Source organism: Cebus imitator, unplaced genomic scaffold, assembly GCF_001604975.1.
Source record: "Cebus imitator isolate Cc_AM_T3 unplaced genomic scaffold, Cebus_imitator-1.0 Scaffold392, whole genome shotgun sequence".
Classification (NCBI taxonomy): Eukaryota; Metazoa; Chordata; class Mammalia; order Primates; family Cebidae; genus Cebus; species Cebus imitator.
The window spans coordinates 1602775-1616496 of record NW_016107707.1 but is presented as its reverse complement, the minus strand read 5'-3'; the positions used below and the strand labels follow the sequence as shown (position 1 = coordinate 1616496).

Genomic DNA, 13722 nt, shown 5'->3' with positions numbered 1-13722 from the left:
GCAGACAAATCTCCAGGACCCGATGACGTGATTTCTAACAGACATGTAGCTAACAGATGATACCAGTTCTTCTCAAATTTTTCAGAAAATTGGAGGAGGGAATTCTCAATTCCCAAACTGCATCTGGGTTAGCCAGGGCCATCTCAGGCGGGTGTCCTGTGAGGAACGAGAGCAGGGCCTGCACAGCACCCGGGTCCTGCGGCCCTGCTAGGGTGGGCGGCTCTGCTCCCAACAACCCTGGTGGCTCCAGGCGATTTCCTCGTTTTGCCAGGAATATCTTTTGCTCGTGTGCACCAGTGGCTGGTACGTGGCTCAGGTCCTGCAGGTGCTGCTCAGTGACCTCAGTGCATGCACAGCACACTGCCGTGTAGCCCAGGTGCTCTGCCGGGCACTTGGGAGCCTGGTGCTGCGAACCTGTCTCTGCCCAGCCGCCTCTATCGTGGGGCTGTAGGGCTGCAGGTGTGGCACAGGTGCCTGTGGAGCAGACCCTCGCCTGTAGTGTGCATCAGAGGCCCCTCCTTTTTTGAGGAAAGCTTTACTTATATCAAAGTCAGACTCAGCCATTTCTAGGAAAATACAGACCAATATCCTTTATGAACATAGATGTAAAAGTGTTAATGTTTTAGTAAATTGAATTCAGTAGTACATAGCGTGGCCGCGTGATGTGTTTATGCCAGAAATCACAAGTTTGGTTTAACATTAGAAAAATCAGTCAATGTGAAAAAGAAAACTATATGATCATCTTAATAGATAAAGAGGGGAAAAATAATTTGGCAAACTCCAACATCCATCTCTGATAAAAACTGAGTAGTCTAAGAGTAAAAGATCTCTTCCTGTACCTGATAAAGGGCATCTCTGTTAGCCTATAGAGTCTACATTGTGCTTGATGGCAGCAGACTGAAACCTTTCCCCGAGTTCAGGCTCGAGGAAAAGATGTCTGCTCTCACGACTTCTCTCCAGCATTGTACAGGGTTAGTAAGTACAGTACAGCAATGCAAAGGAATACACGGCGTCTAGATGGAAAAGAGAATTAAAACTGTCTTTTTTGCAGAAAACATTGTTTATGCAGAGAATCTAATGGTATCTACAAAAAGCTACTGGAACTAATAAGTGAGGCTAGCAGTGTTGCAGGATAGAAGATCAGTAAGTAAAGGTTATGTGTATGTCCATGCATAGACATATACAAACCAGAAAGTGAAAGTTTAAAATACCACTTACAGTACCCTCTTCTCAGAACTGGATAACTAAGGGATAAATCTGCCCCCAAAATGTGAATGGCCTACAGACAGAAGACTAGACAATATTGCTGAGAGTCACGGAGCAGAAGACTCAGGATTGTTAATTTGGTGCTTATCCTCACGTCTATAGATTCAACACCTTCTCAATCAAGGTCTGTATAGAAATTCACAAGCCGAGTATAAAATGTGTACGGAGATGCACGTATCTAGGTATCTATTCTAGATACCTAGAATAGTCAAATGAACTTTGAAAATGAGGACACGGTTGGAGGACTTGCACTGCCTAAGTCTCATTTTAGAGCTGCAGCCATCAGCTTGGTATAGTGTAGGCATAAAGACAGAGCAGGGAATCCAGAAACTGGCTGGCAAACACTGACGAGTGTGGAAAAAGGAAACTGGACTTCTCACAATTTCTCGTGCACAGTTTACAAGAGTACACAGCCAGTTCACTGGAGAAAAGATGCTCTTTTCAATAAGTGGTTTTGGATAGTTGGATAGCCTATGGCAAGAAATGACTTAAATGCATACTTTACACCATAGCCAAACATTCATTCAAAATGAATTACGGTCATGAATGTAAAACCTAAAACCAAAAACTTCTAGAAGAAAACAGAAAATTTTTGTGACCTTAGATCAGAAAAGATTTTTCAATTGAATTCCAAAAGCGTGATTCATGAAAGAAAAACACCACTTGGACTTTATAAAAATTATGAACTTTTCTTTGAAAGACACTGAAGAGATTGAAACCCCAAGCTGGGAAACGATATTCACAGTCATATAATCAAGGTCTGATGCCAAAATATATAAAGAGCTGCTTTCAAAACTTAGTAAGAAAGCAAAAAGTTTGTTATCAGTAGTCACTGTTACAGACCAGTGACATTCATGTGTTAAAACTCCTTAAATGATTTGTTAATTCATAATGGGGGTGAGGTGGCAAACTTTCGTACAGGGCCAGGTGGTAACTATTTTAGGAGTTGCATATGATTCTTGGAGGTTTTTTTTTTGATTATTAACACAACGCTTTAAAATGTAAAACCTGTTCTCAGCTCGTAGGCCTTTGAAAAATGGGCTGTGCTTTGAACTTGGCCCAGTATGTGTGGTCACCTTCCAGCCTCCGAGTTAGAGCTGGGGAAGCCCTGCCCTCTGGCCTTGTACGGGAAGGAGGTAGGAAGTGGTGACATTTGAGTTCACGTCTGAGTGATTCTTCTTGATTGATTTAACAATTAACTGATGAGGAAGGTGTAGACTGAGAGATAGTTAATAAGCTGGAAAATGTTTAAGAATAAAAATGTATTTCCGTCATATCTGGTGACTTTCTGCAGTCCGTGTGACCGCCCCCGTGTCATTGAGTCTCTGAGAGGAATTGAAGTGGTCGACGTTGCTGCTGGCGGAGCTCACAGCGCCTGTGTCGCGGCCGCCGGGGACCTCTACACGTGGGGCAAAGGCCGCTACGGCCGCCTGGGGCACAGTGACAGCGAGGACCAGCTGAAGCCGAAGCTGGTGAGCAGGCGCCGCGTGCAGAGGCGGGAGGCCACACGCCCCCCACGGCTGTGTCGCGTGGGGGTGCTTTGCCACCTTTGTTATGATTTTAAAAGTCCAGAGCATTTTCTGTTCTAGATTTTTTTATGATGGTCATAGCCCAATTTACAAGTACATGTTCTTTCTGGTGAAAATAAAAACATCTTGGTACATATTTCTTCCCTGAGTCATTTGAAATATCCTTTTCTTTGTAATGATAAATACTGCTTGGCGTCTAGAAAAATGCTTTGGCTTCTAGAAGGTCCACTGTATTTTTGGGTACAGGAAGCGAATAAACAGCCTTCCTGGCGGTGTAGGGTTCGCGCATCAGACATTAATAGCTTCTTCTGCAGTTTAGATGCTCGTAGTTCAGATAGATGAAGGTATGTTTGCTTTTGTCTTATAAGATTTTAGAAATCGCCTCTTTGTAAAGGCTTTAGACAGGTACTCCCGTAAAGGAAGGATGGCGGCGCTGGGAAGCTCCTCCGGTGGCGAGCCTTCTCGTGCCGTGCTCGGCCAACCCGGGTCCTTTTCCCTGCAGGTGGAGGCGCTGCAGGGGCACCGTGTAGTCGACATTGCGTGTGGCAGCGGAGACGCCCAGACTCTCTGCCTCACAGATGACGACACCGTCTGGTCCTGGGGGGATGGTGACTATGGCAAGCTGGGTCGCGGAGGCAGCGACGGCTGTAAAGTGCCCACGAAGGTAACGCCATGCTCTCCCAGCTCACCCCAGTCGGGGGTCCCTGGGGGCCCTCGGGAAAACACAGCCTCAGCGCCACCAACCTCCTCTGTACCTTCTTTCCGGTAACTGTAAGGGGTGATTGGCTAAAAGGTGTGTGTGCTATGTGCTGTGTGTGCTCCTGAGAAGTGGACGGGGTCAGCGGGGCCCGTGGAGCCTGCCGGTTTGTTTAGCATGTAGGCCTGTCTCAGAGGATATCACTGGCTCTCACACTTTCTGTTTGCAGTGGTGCTGAGTTGCCACGGCCCGTGCTTCGGGGCTGCCAGTGCTTGCTAAAGGGACTGCGTCTGGGTTAGCCAGGGCCATCTCAGGCGGGTGTCCTGTGAGGAGCGAGAGCAGGGCCTACACAGCACCCGGGTCCTGCGGCCCTGCTGGGGTGGGTGGCTCCGCTCTGAAGAAGCCTGGTGGCTCCAGGCGATTTCTTCATTTCACCAGAATATCTTTTGCTCGTGTGCACCGGTGGCTGGTACGTGGCTCAGGTCCTGCAGGTGCTGCTCAGTGACCTCAGTGCATGCACAGCACACTGCCGTGTAGCCCAGGTGCTCTGCCGGGCACTTGGGAGCCTGGTGCTGCGAACCTGTCTCTGCCCGGCCGCCTCTGTCGTGGGGCTGTGGGGCTGCAGGTGTGGCACAGGTGCCTGTGGAGCAGACCCTCACCTGTAGCGTGCATCAGAGGCCCCTCCTTGTGGGGAAGAGCCTGGGCTTTGCACTTGTAAGGGTGAGGATGCTGGGCATGGGAGGGGCTGGAGCAGGACGTCCCGATGCCAATGTGTTAGGGTTGGACACCAGGGAGAGTTCATTAAAATAATGAGGTCAGTTTTAATTGATTTGAGTTCAGAATTGAATATGAGAACTTACATATGAGAGCAATCACAGAGGTCATGAGGAGCATGAGGAAAAGTGTTGCCTTGCAGTGTGCATTGTTGAGGGTAGTGGGTCCTGGGTGGTGGGTGGAGCCCAGTGCTCTTGACCATCCCTCGCCTTGCCTGCTGCTCCTCCCCCGCCCCGCGGGCCTTGGGTCTGAGAGGGCTGGGAAAGGCGAGGAGAGACACAGGGGTTGGTGGGGTACTTTGCTGCTGCACAGAGAAGCAAGGTTCGCAGAGGCCATTCTGGGGAGAGAGGCTTGCAGGCCTCAAGCAGAGCTCCCATTTCTGGTGCAATGTGCTGCGTCCCACTGTGCCAGCATCTTGCTGTCAGTCCAGTCCCACCTGCCTCCTGGGAGTGCTGAGATGAAGTGCAATATGATTTAAGTTGCACTAATTATTCCACATGGGTACAAGTTTTCAGAATTCCTATTAGTTTAGTTAAATAACAATGTGGATATAGCAATCAGCAGGGGCCTCGATGCTGTCTGTCTAATTGAACTTTTTCCCCTTCTAGATTGACTCTCTTACAGGCCTTGGAGTAGTTAAAGTGGAATGCGGATCCCAGTTTTCTGTTGCCCTTACCAAATCTGGAGCCGTTTATACCTGGTAGGCAAGATTCTGTTTGTTTAAACCCACCAAAACTAGATTTTAATTGGGGTGTGTGCACCGGCTTTTCATGGATGGGAATGTCGCTTCTGCGCAGGCTGTGGTTGTGTCCTGAAGAGCAGAGCCTGCCCAGGAGGCTGGGCAGGGTGGTCAGTGATGGCCTTGCCCCATAATTTCCGTGCTTCCTTTGTGTGCAGGGGCAAAGGCGATTATCATAGGCTGGGCCATGGATCGGATGACCATGTTCGAAGGCCTCGGCAGGTCCAAGGGCTGCAGGGGAAGAAAGTCATCGCCATTGCCACCGGCTCCCTGCACTGTGTGTGCTGCACAGAGGACGGTAGGTGGGAGCTTGGCACTGCACGACTGAGCCCTGCGAACCTCAGGGGGTGCTTGGGGCTGGATCACATGCACAGCCTTAAAAGGAGGCAGAGGTGGCCAGGCGCGGTGGCACACACCTGTGATCCCAGCACTTTGGGAGGCCGAGGCGGGCGGATCACCTGAGGTTGGGAGTTCGAGACCAGCTGACCAACGTGGAGAAACCCGTCTCTACTAAAAATACAAAATTAGCTGGGTGTGTGATGGTGCATTCCTGTAATCCCAGCTACTCGGGAGGCTAAGGCAGGAGAATCTCTTGAACCTGGGAGGCGGACGTTGCTGTGAGCTGAGGTCGCACCGTCCATTGCACTCCAGCCTGGGCAGTGAGAGTGAAACTCCATCTTTAAAAAAAAAATGGAGGCAAAGGCTGGGCTGATACCGTGTCCTGAGAGTCTGCCTGCAGTCAGCAGGGCTTTGGCCCTGTCGTCTTCAGCCCCTGCTGTTGCACCTGTGAATGAGTTCTATTTACTACTGCGCCGTGCAGAGCAGAGCCGGCAGCCGGCCCGAGTCATAGCGTTAGACCTGCTGCCGGCCTGGCCGTCTGCTGGTGTCGGGAAACCTGGGTTTTGGGAGGGCTCCCCTTTCCTAGGTGGTGAGTGTGGTTCACTGTGCCTGAACTGGCTGTACAAACAACATGCTCTGCTAAAACCTGCTTTCCTTGGTCTGGAACTTGGTACGCGCCAGGCAGGGGGTGCCCATGTGATCAGTCCTGATGGAAACCCTGAGCCTGGAGTCTCTACCCCGCTTCCCAGAAGACAGCCCTTGACACAGCTCAGTGCCAGGGGAGTGAAGCTCGTCCTGTGGCTCCTGTGGAAGAGAACTCTGGAAGCTGGCGCCTGGTTACCTCCACACCACATCGCCCCAGGTCCCCATCCCTGTGCTGGTCTTGCTGTGTGTCCTCTTGCTGTAATACACTAATTTTGAGCAGGGGTGTGTGCTGAGTCTTGTGAGTTGTGCTGGAGAATCATGAGCATCGGGGCTGTCTGGGGAACCCGCACACAAGGGCGAAGGACTTTTCAGGTCAAATGAAGTTTGTGAATCAGCTGACTTGACGATATGGAGATTATTCTGGATTATTGAGTGGGCCCAGTGTAATCACACTGACCATTTGATGAGAAAAGAAGGCAGAAGTGTTCGTCAGAGATGGGACTGCAGAGGTAGTAGAAAGATTTTCCAACTCCAAGAGCTCTCTACCCTCCGTGGCTGGCTTTCATGGAGGAACAAGGCCAGGGAATGGGGTGGCCCCTGGAAACGGGGACTAGCTCAGCCTGCAAGGAAGCTGGACCTCAGTCCCACAGAGAACTGAGCTGTGTCTGAATGAGCAAGGAAACTCTCCCCTGGGGCCTCTGGGAAGTAAGACCCATGCAGGACTTCTGACCTGCGGAGCTGAAGCATCCTAAGTACATGTTGTTTAAGCCAGTGGGGCGGTGGGGATGTGTATGGCAGCAGTGGACCAGGGCGCCATCTTTCATTAACATGCCTTCCCACAAGTTGTGCTCCTTGTTAAAGGCTTTGGTGAATTATATGAACGTGTACCCTTTAATCGTGTCATCGTTGGAAGAGGCTTATGTAGGAATGAGCAACTGCTGTGGCCTGTAGTGGAAGGACATTGTCGTTCTTGATGCAGAGCTTTTTATTTGATTTATTTAATTGTTTTAAATTTTGAGACAAATCCCAGTTGGAAGCAAAGCAGTTGGAAGTGTATTACATGGAACTTCCTTACTCCAGTCCACGTGAGCATGACTGTTGTTGCGCGGCTGCACCGAGCGTCCAGTGTGTTTCCCACAGACGGCCACTCCGCGGCGCACTGCCGAGCACGCAGCTGGCGAGCTGTGCCCTCTGTCCCATGACACTCAGCGGCTGGCGTCATCGTTTCACGCCCCTGTCTCCTTGCAGCTGGACAGCTATTGTTTTGTGGCGCTGTTGTATTCGGGCTTTTCTGGTGTTTTGCAGTAGACTCGGGTTGTGTGACCCTGACCGTCGCAGGTCGTCCGTGCAGGTGACATGCAGTGTGTCTCCTTGCTCACTCTGTCGTTTGGTCACCTTGCTGTCTGCCATGCTTTTCACTGTGCACGTTCTTTGTAATTAACAAATATTTAGTAGAGACATGCTGAATCTGTTTAAGAATTTCTTTCTCATGCAGCCTTGAACCTGTTGATGTATTTGTTTTATCTGAATGGGAATCATGGGTCCTAATGTATTCATTGGGATAGAGAGTCTTTCGCTGTTGATTTCGATGCTCAAGTGGTGCTGTTTGGCCGGCTCTGCCCCCTTCTCGTGTGCCCCGTTGTCTGGGAGCACTTCCTTGCTCTGGCAGAAGGTGATCAGCTTCCCCTTGTTCCTGCCATGCGCCATGCCTCCACCTGGCCATTCCTCCAGGGATCCCTGGCGTCTGTGGAGGAGAATGACCTTGAGAAGACGAGGTGTGCTCGCTGCTGTTGAGGCGCCACCGCTCCCCAGGCATCCTGTGTAAACAGTACCCCGGTTTATGTGTGATGTTTCCTCCTGGATCTGCATGTGTGTTGAAAACCATGAGTTCCCACCAGTATCCCCAGTTCCAGTTTGGTACCACAGGGTTCATTCTAGTTTCCCTCAGCAACCTTGCAGCTCCTTTTTCTTCTGGCGATTTGGCCACTCCCCCCTTGCGCACCCAGCATCCCATCCTTGCTTGCTCCTCCCCTCACACGTGGGGGTCTTGGCTAACCCCCTCGGAGCCAGCGCCTGGTGGAAGCCCCCCTCACTCTCGCGGACACATTCCGTCTGCCCGGCTGCGTGTGTGCAGAGAGGTCCTCTTCACCCTGTGCATGTGACACCCGCCTCGTGGCTTTAGGACCCACCTGTGCAGAGCAGGCAGGGGCAGGGCAGGGGCACTACCCTTGACCATGCAGGCGTCACACTTTACAGAGGAGCGCCCACTGGTGTCTCCAGGTGACAGGAACCTCGTTTCCCGTGTAGTCACCAGGGACCTTGCCTGAGAATGTTTTCCGGTGGTATTTCCTGGTCAAGGTCCCACACGGTGCACTGAAAGTGTGCTGATGCTTGTGAATGGTGAATCTTACGTTGAGGATATGAACAGAAACTGCATCTTCTTTTTTGATGTTACTTTAAAATTTTTATGAACAGGTCTTTGGGGAACAGGTGGTTACATGAGTAAGTTCTTCAGTGATTTCTGAGATTTTGGTGCACCCATCGCCCAAGCAGTGTGCACTGGACCCGCTGTGCAGCCTTTTTCCCCGTCCCGAGTCTCCAAAGTTCACTGTGTCATTCTCACGCCATTGCACCCTCATTGCATGAGAACACACTGTTTGGTTTTCCATTCCTGAGTTACTTTACTTAGAATAATGGTCTCCAGACCCATCCAGGTTGCTGTGAATTTCATCATTTCATTCCCTTTTATGGCTGTGTAGTATTCCATGATCTATAATACCACATTTTCTTTATCCACTTATTGACTGATGGGCTTTTGGGCTGGTTCCGTATTTGTGCAGTTGCTAATCGTGCTGCTGTAAACATGCGTGTGCAAGTATCTTTTTCAAATAATGACTTCTTTTCCTGTGGTTGGATACCTCTTGGTGGGACTGCTGCATCAAATGGCTGGTAGATCTGCTCTCAGCTCTCTGAGGAATCTCCACACTGTTCTCTGTAGTGGAGCATGGAAGATGCCTCCCATCACAGAGCATTTTCACAGATAGCTTGGTTTTAATTTGTATCACGGGGTATTCGGTTTTTCCCTCAGCTGGGGAAAAATCTCAGTGGGTCCGGTTTCCATTCCCACCAGCAATGAAACTGTTCCCTTTTCATCACATCCATGCCAACATCTATTATTTTTTGATTTTTTTTTTATTATGGCCATTGTGGTTTTGATTTTGAAAACATGGATTTTGTTTATCTAATCCGTTTGCCCAGCGCACTGGCTCATGCCCTAATCCCAACACTTTGGGAGATGAGGTGGGAGGATCACTTGAGCTGGGGAGGTTGAGGCTGCAGTGAACCATGATCATGCCAGTTTACTCCAGCCTGGGGAACAGAGCGAGCACCTGTCTTAAAAAATAAAATAGATAAAATAGACTTTTGCTCTTCTGTTTCACAGGCAAGAGCATTTTGGGATGTTAGGGATATTGCTGTGTGTCCCAATACTGTTCTGGTGGAGGACTGCCGCAGCATGCCCAGTCCTGAGAACTCGCACGGTTGGGGGCTTAAGACCCGACTCCTGTGCTTCTCATAAAGAGGCCTGGTGGCCAGCAGGGGCTGTGGGAGTGCTGGGAAGCACCTGCCTCTTTGGATGTGTGATTAGCCTGTACTTATGTCTAGGTCGTACGTAAAGCTGGCACTCAGAGGGGTGACTGTCAGCACCCAGCCGAAGGGCAGGGAGCAGTGATACTGTGTGTGTTGGGGAGACATTGGCAGCTGCGCATTTGTTGGCCCTTGTACAGGCTCTGATTCTAAATGCACTTCATTCAGGTGAGGTTTATACGTGGGGCGACAATGACGAGGGACAGCTGGGAGACGGAACCACCAATGCCATCCAGAGGCCTCGGTTGGTCGCTGCCCTTCAGGGAAAGAAGGTCAACCGTGTGGCCTGTGGCTCAGCGCATACCCTCGCCTGGTCGACCAGCAAGCCCACTAGCGCTGGCAAGCTCCCCGCACAGGTCAGTCGGCAGGCGGGGTGGGTTGGGGCGAGCAAACTGTGCTCCTGCCACATGCTGCATCCTGTTGTGACGTGTTTACAGAGGTTTCTTGGTGAAAATAATTCAGGCCCAATAAATGTTAACCAAATGGTGCTTTTAGGAACTGTGATATTTGGCTGGTTGTAGTGGCTCACGCCTGTAATCCCAGCACTTTAGGAGGCTGAGGTAGGCGGATCGCTTGAGCTCAGGAGTTCAGGACCAGCCTGGACAACATAGTGAAACTCTTTGTCTACAGAATTAGCCGGGCGTAGTCGTGTGCACCTGTAATCCCAGCTACTCGGGCAGCTGAGGGCTGAGGTGGGAGGATCGCTTGAGTCCCAAAGGTCAAAGCTGCAGTGATTGTACCACTGCCCTCTGGACTGGGTGACAGAGTGAGACCCTGTCTCAGAAGAAAAACAACATTAATATTTATACCAGCCAACACTGTGTGTGTACAGTGTGTATGACCTTCTGTTCTGCATCTTATAAACTACACAGAATTGTTTTGATAGTGCATGCCTCACATTTCTTAGTCAGCATATTTGGGTATATATATTTTTACAGTCAGACCGGCCAGAACAGTATTTTAAAAAGCAGCACAGAGAGGTTTTGCAAACCAAACTCAGAAACCACAGTGCTTCTCTGTTTGAAACAGTTGCCACGCTGTGGCCACCGTGCCTTTGGTGCCCACGGCTGAAGGCCATGTCCATGTTGCAGGTCCCCATGGAGTGCAATCACCTGCAGGAGATCCCCATCACCGCGCTGAGGAACCGCCTGCTGCTGCTGCACCACATCTCGGAGCTCTTCTGCCCCTGCATCCCCATGTTCGACCTGGAGGGCTGGCTGGACGAGACTGGACTGGGGCCTTCCGTGGGGTTTGACGCCCTCCGAGGAATCCTCATATCCCAGGGGAAGGTATTCCAGTGGTAGTCGTGGCTCTAGGGGAAACTGGTACTTCCTGGACTGGGAATGTGACAGCAAATACAGCTTGTTCTGAAGCAGATGTTGACGGGTGCTTCCTGCTGCCAGGCTCTGTTCTGGGCACTTTATATCAATGAGAAAACAGACAAAACCAACAGAGAGGGTGGTGCCGCATCTCTCCTTCATACTCTGTGCCTCTTGCCTCTGCAGAAGGATGAGGTGGGGCCTTCCTACACTACGCCTTTGTTCCTGTGGTCGTTCTCTGCCTGCCTGGCTTTGTGGCGTATGGCAAGTCCCCACTGACACAGGAAGAAGGTGACCAGGCAGTTTCCCCTGGGATGTCCAGCAGAGCAGTCCGAGAGTCACAGATAGCTTACCTCTAAGTCCCTGCCTGAATATGGTAGAGATTGCTGGCCAAATGAGAGTTGGCAGGTGGTGGGTAACACAGTCGTGAGTGAGGGCATCTGAAAGTCATCAGACTTCTGGACTTGTAGATGTTTGTAATAATTGGAGCTTTGTAGAAATTGGGTTAGTTTCTGGCAAGCAGCTTGGCAAGATGAGCTCGAAGGGGCTAATTATCATACAGTGGGGGCATCTCTATAAGGAAAAGGTGTAGAATTGGATTGAGGAATGCTAATCCTGATAGTGATTCTATTCTGTATCTTGTGGTCCGTTTTTAGTGATTTAATAAGATTTGGATGTTTTGGAGTCCTGTCTCAGCAGGTTACTTTTTAAGGACTGGCTTTGTTTCACTTGGCCATAGTCATGTCTGCTGAACAGGACTGACGTGTTCATTTTACTTTCACGTGTGCCTGAGGGTGGAATAGGTGAGGCTTGGGTTTAATGGAAAGATCATCTCTGATGAGAGAGGCAGGAAGAAATCGTGGGCAGGTAAAATGGGTAGGAAACGTAATTTCAATACTTTTCAATAATCAAGAGTAGCAAACTTGATTAATTTTACCTTCATTTCTTTTAATCCTTCAAAGTAGAGGTGATAATAAGCAGTGAAGAGGAAAAAAGCCTTTCTTTGTAGGGAGGAAAAAAAAGTGAGAGGCAGGGCATGTCGTACGTGGGCCTGTGCGAGCACCGCGCAGGCCGTGAGCGGGGCGTGTGTGGTGGGGGGCAGGGGCAGCAGCAGCGGAGTGCTGAGGGCATCCGAAAGGTGCCTCTGCTCAGGGAATGTGCAGGCAGCCTCAGTTCTGGTCTTGGGTGTGGTGAGGATTGGCCGCAGAGAGTGGGTGTTACTATTCCTGATCCAGAGCACTGAAAAGGACTCTCCAGCAAGGTGGGCGGGCTGGTGACTGGGAGGAGAGGGGAGTCCCTCTGGGATGGGGAGCTGCCCTGGGGTCCAGGCAGGGCCCTCAGGAGCAGGATGAGCTGGGCTGTGCAAGAGGCATGGGGCTGGGGTGCCTCCAGGATGCCCTTTCTGGGTCTCCTCTGGCGCGTGGGGCCCTCACCTCCTGCCTTCAGGATTTGGAGTTCTTAGACTGACCTGGGCAGGGACTCAGCCTCCTCTGAGGGATGCTTGTGCTCCCACAGCCCACCCCTAACAGAAAGAAGACACGACTGCCCACTTGGCCAAGAGAGCTGAGACCCCTGTTGGCCCTCTCTCCTCGCCTTCCAATTGGCACAGCTGCGCCCTGCATCCCCTGCCCTTTCCCTGTGGGCATGGCTGACCTGCCCCTCCTGGGGAATGGCTGGTTCTCCCTGTGGCGTTTGTCGGGCTGCACCCTGCTGTCTTTCACCCCAGGCACTCCTGGTTTCTTTTGCTGTGATCACAGCCAGGACCTTGTTCCCCTCCCTGGTCTGTCTTTTTCTGTCCCGACCCGAGGTCTGGCTGGATCCACGGGGCTCCCTGGCCCAGTGGCGGCTGCGTGCAGTCAGTCATTCAACGTCAGTCCCTGCGCTGGTGGACTTGAGGTTTGGCAGGGAGACCTTGACTGCGGGACCTGAGTCAGAGCAGGTACTTGCCAGGCTCCAGCCCTCCTCCCTGTTCTCGGCTTCCTGAGGGACTGTCCCTGTGCGCTTCAGTGCCAGCTTGCTCCCTCACAACTTCAGAAAGGGAACCGGCCGTTTTCTGTTCTTGAGAACGTCGTCTTCAAAACAGACTTTAAACAGAACTGCAGCATGATTCCCCCAGAGTGATGTTTTCCATATCAGAGTCTAAATTTTGTCTGTTTGATGTGTTTTAGGAGGCGGCTTTCCGAAAAGTAGTGCAAGCCACCATGGTGCGAGATCGTCAGCACGGCCCCGTCGTGGAGTTGAACCGCATCCAGGTAGGGAATGGAGATGGCGTCCAGTCTCACCGCCTCAGAAGGGGTGCTTTCCTGGGTACCTTGGCTGGGACGGTGCCATCTCGTGCATCCCAACTTTAAAGGGCAGGTGCCACCTTCGTTTTTGCGGGCTTCCTGTATGTGACATGCTGGGGCTTCCAGGTGTGTGCACGTATTTCTCTATACAGAAGTAATAAAGATTTATCTCAGATAGTCCAAAAGCACAAACACAGCTCAGTAAGATGGGAAGATAAAGTCAGCCCTCTTCCCACTGCATGGCGATGCCACTGCTGTGACACTGGGAGGCATGTGTGTGTGTCTGCCGTGACACTGGGAGGCGTGTGTGTGTGTGTCTGTGTGTGTGTGCTGTGACACTGGGAGGCGTGTGTGTGTGTGTGTGTGCTGTGACACTGGGAGGTGTGTGTGTGTCTGACACTGGGAGGCGTGTGTGTGTGTGTGTGTGTGTGTGTGCCGTGGCACTGGGAGGCGTGTGTGTGTGTGTGTCTGCTGTCACACTGGG

General features: G+C 51.1%; 1 protein-coding gene across 1 annotated transcript in view; it reads left to right on the top strand.

Moving 5' to 3' along the window:
• HERC2 (HECT and RLD domain containing E3 ubiquitin protein ligase 2) overlaps positions 1–13722 on the top strand; it is a 211465-nt gene that overhangs the window by 188105 nt on the left and 9638 nt on the right. The window contains exons 79-85 of the mRNA XM_017508492.2: positions 2561–2738; positions 3298–3459; positions 4875–4966; positions 5164–5303; positions 9803–9990; positions 10726–10923; positions 13122–13205. Of these exons, the coding sequence (XP_017363981.1) occupies positions 2561–2738; positions 3298–3459; positions 4875–4966; positions 5164–5303; positions 9803–9990; positions 10726–10923; positions 13122–13205 (1042 nt within the window). The remainder of the gene's footprint in view (positions 1–2560; positions 2739–3297; positions 3460–4874; positions 4967–5163; positions 5304–9802; positions 9991–10725; positions 10924–13121; positions 13206–13722) is intronic.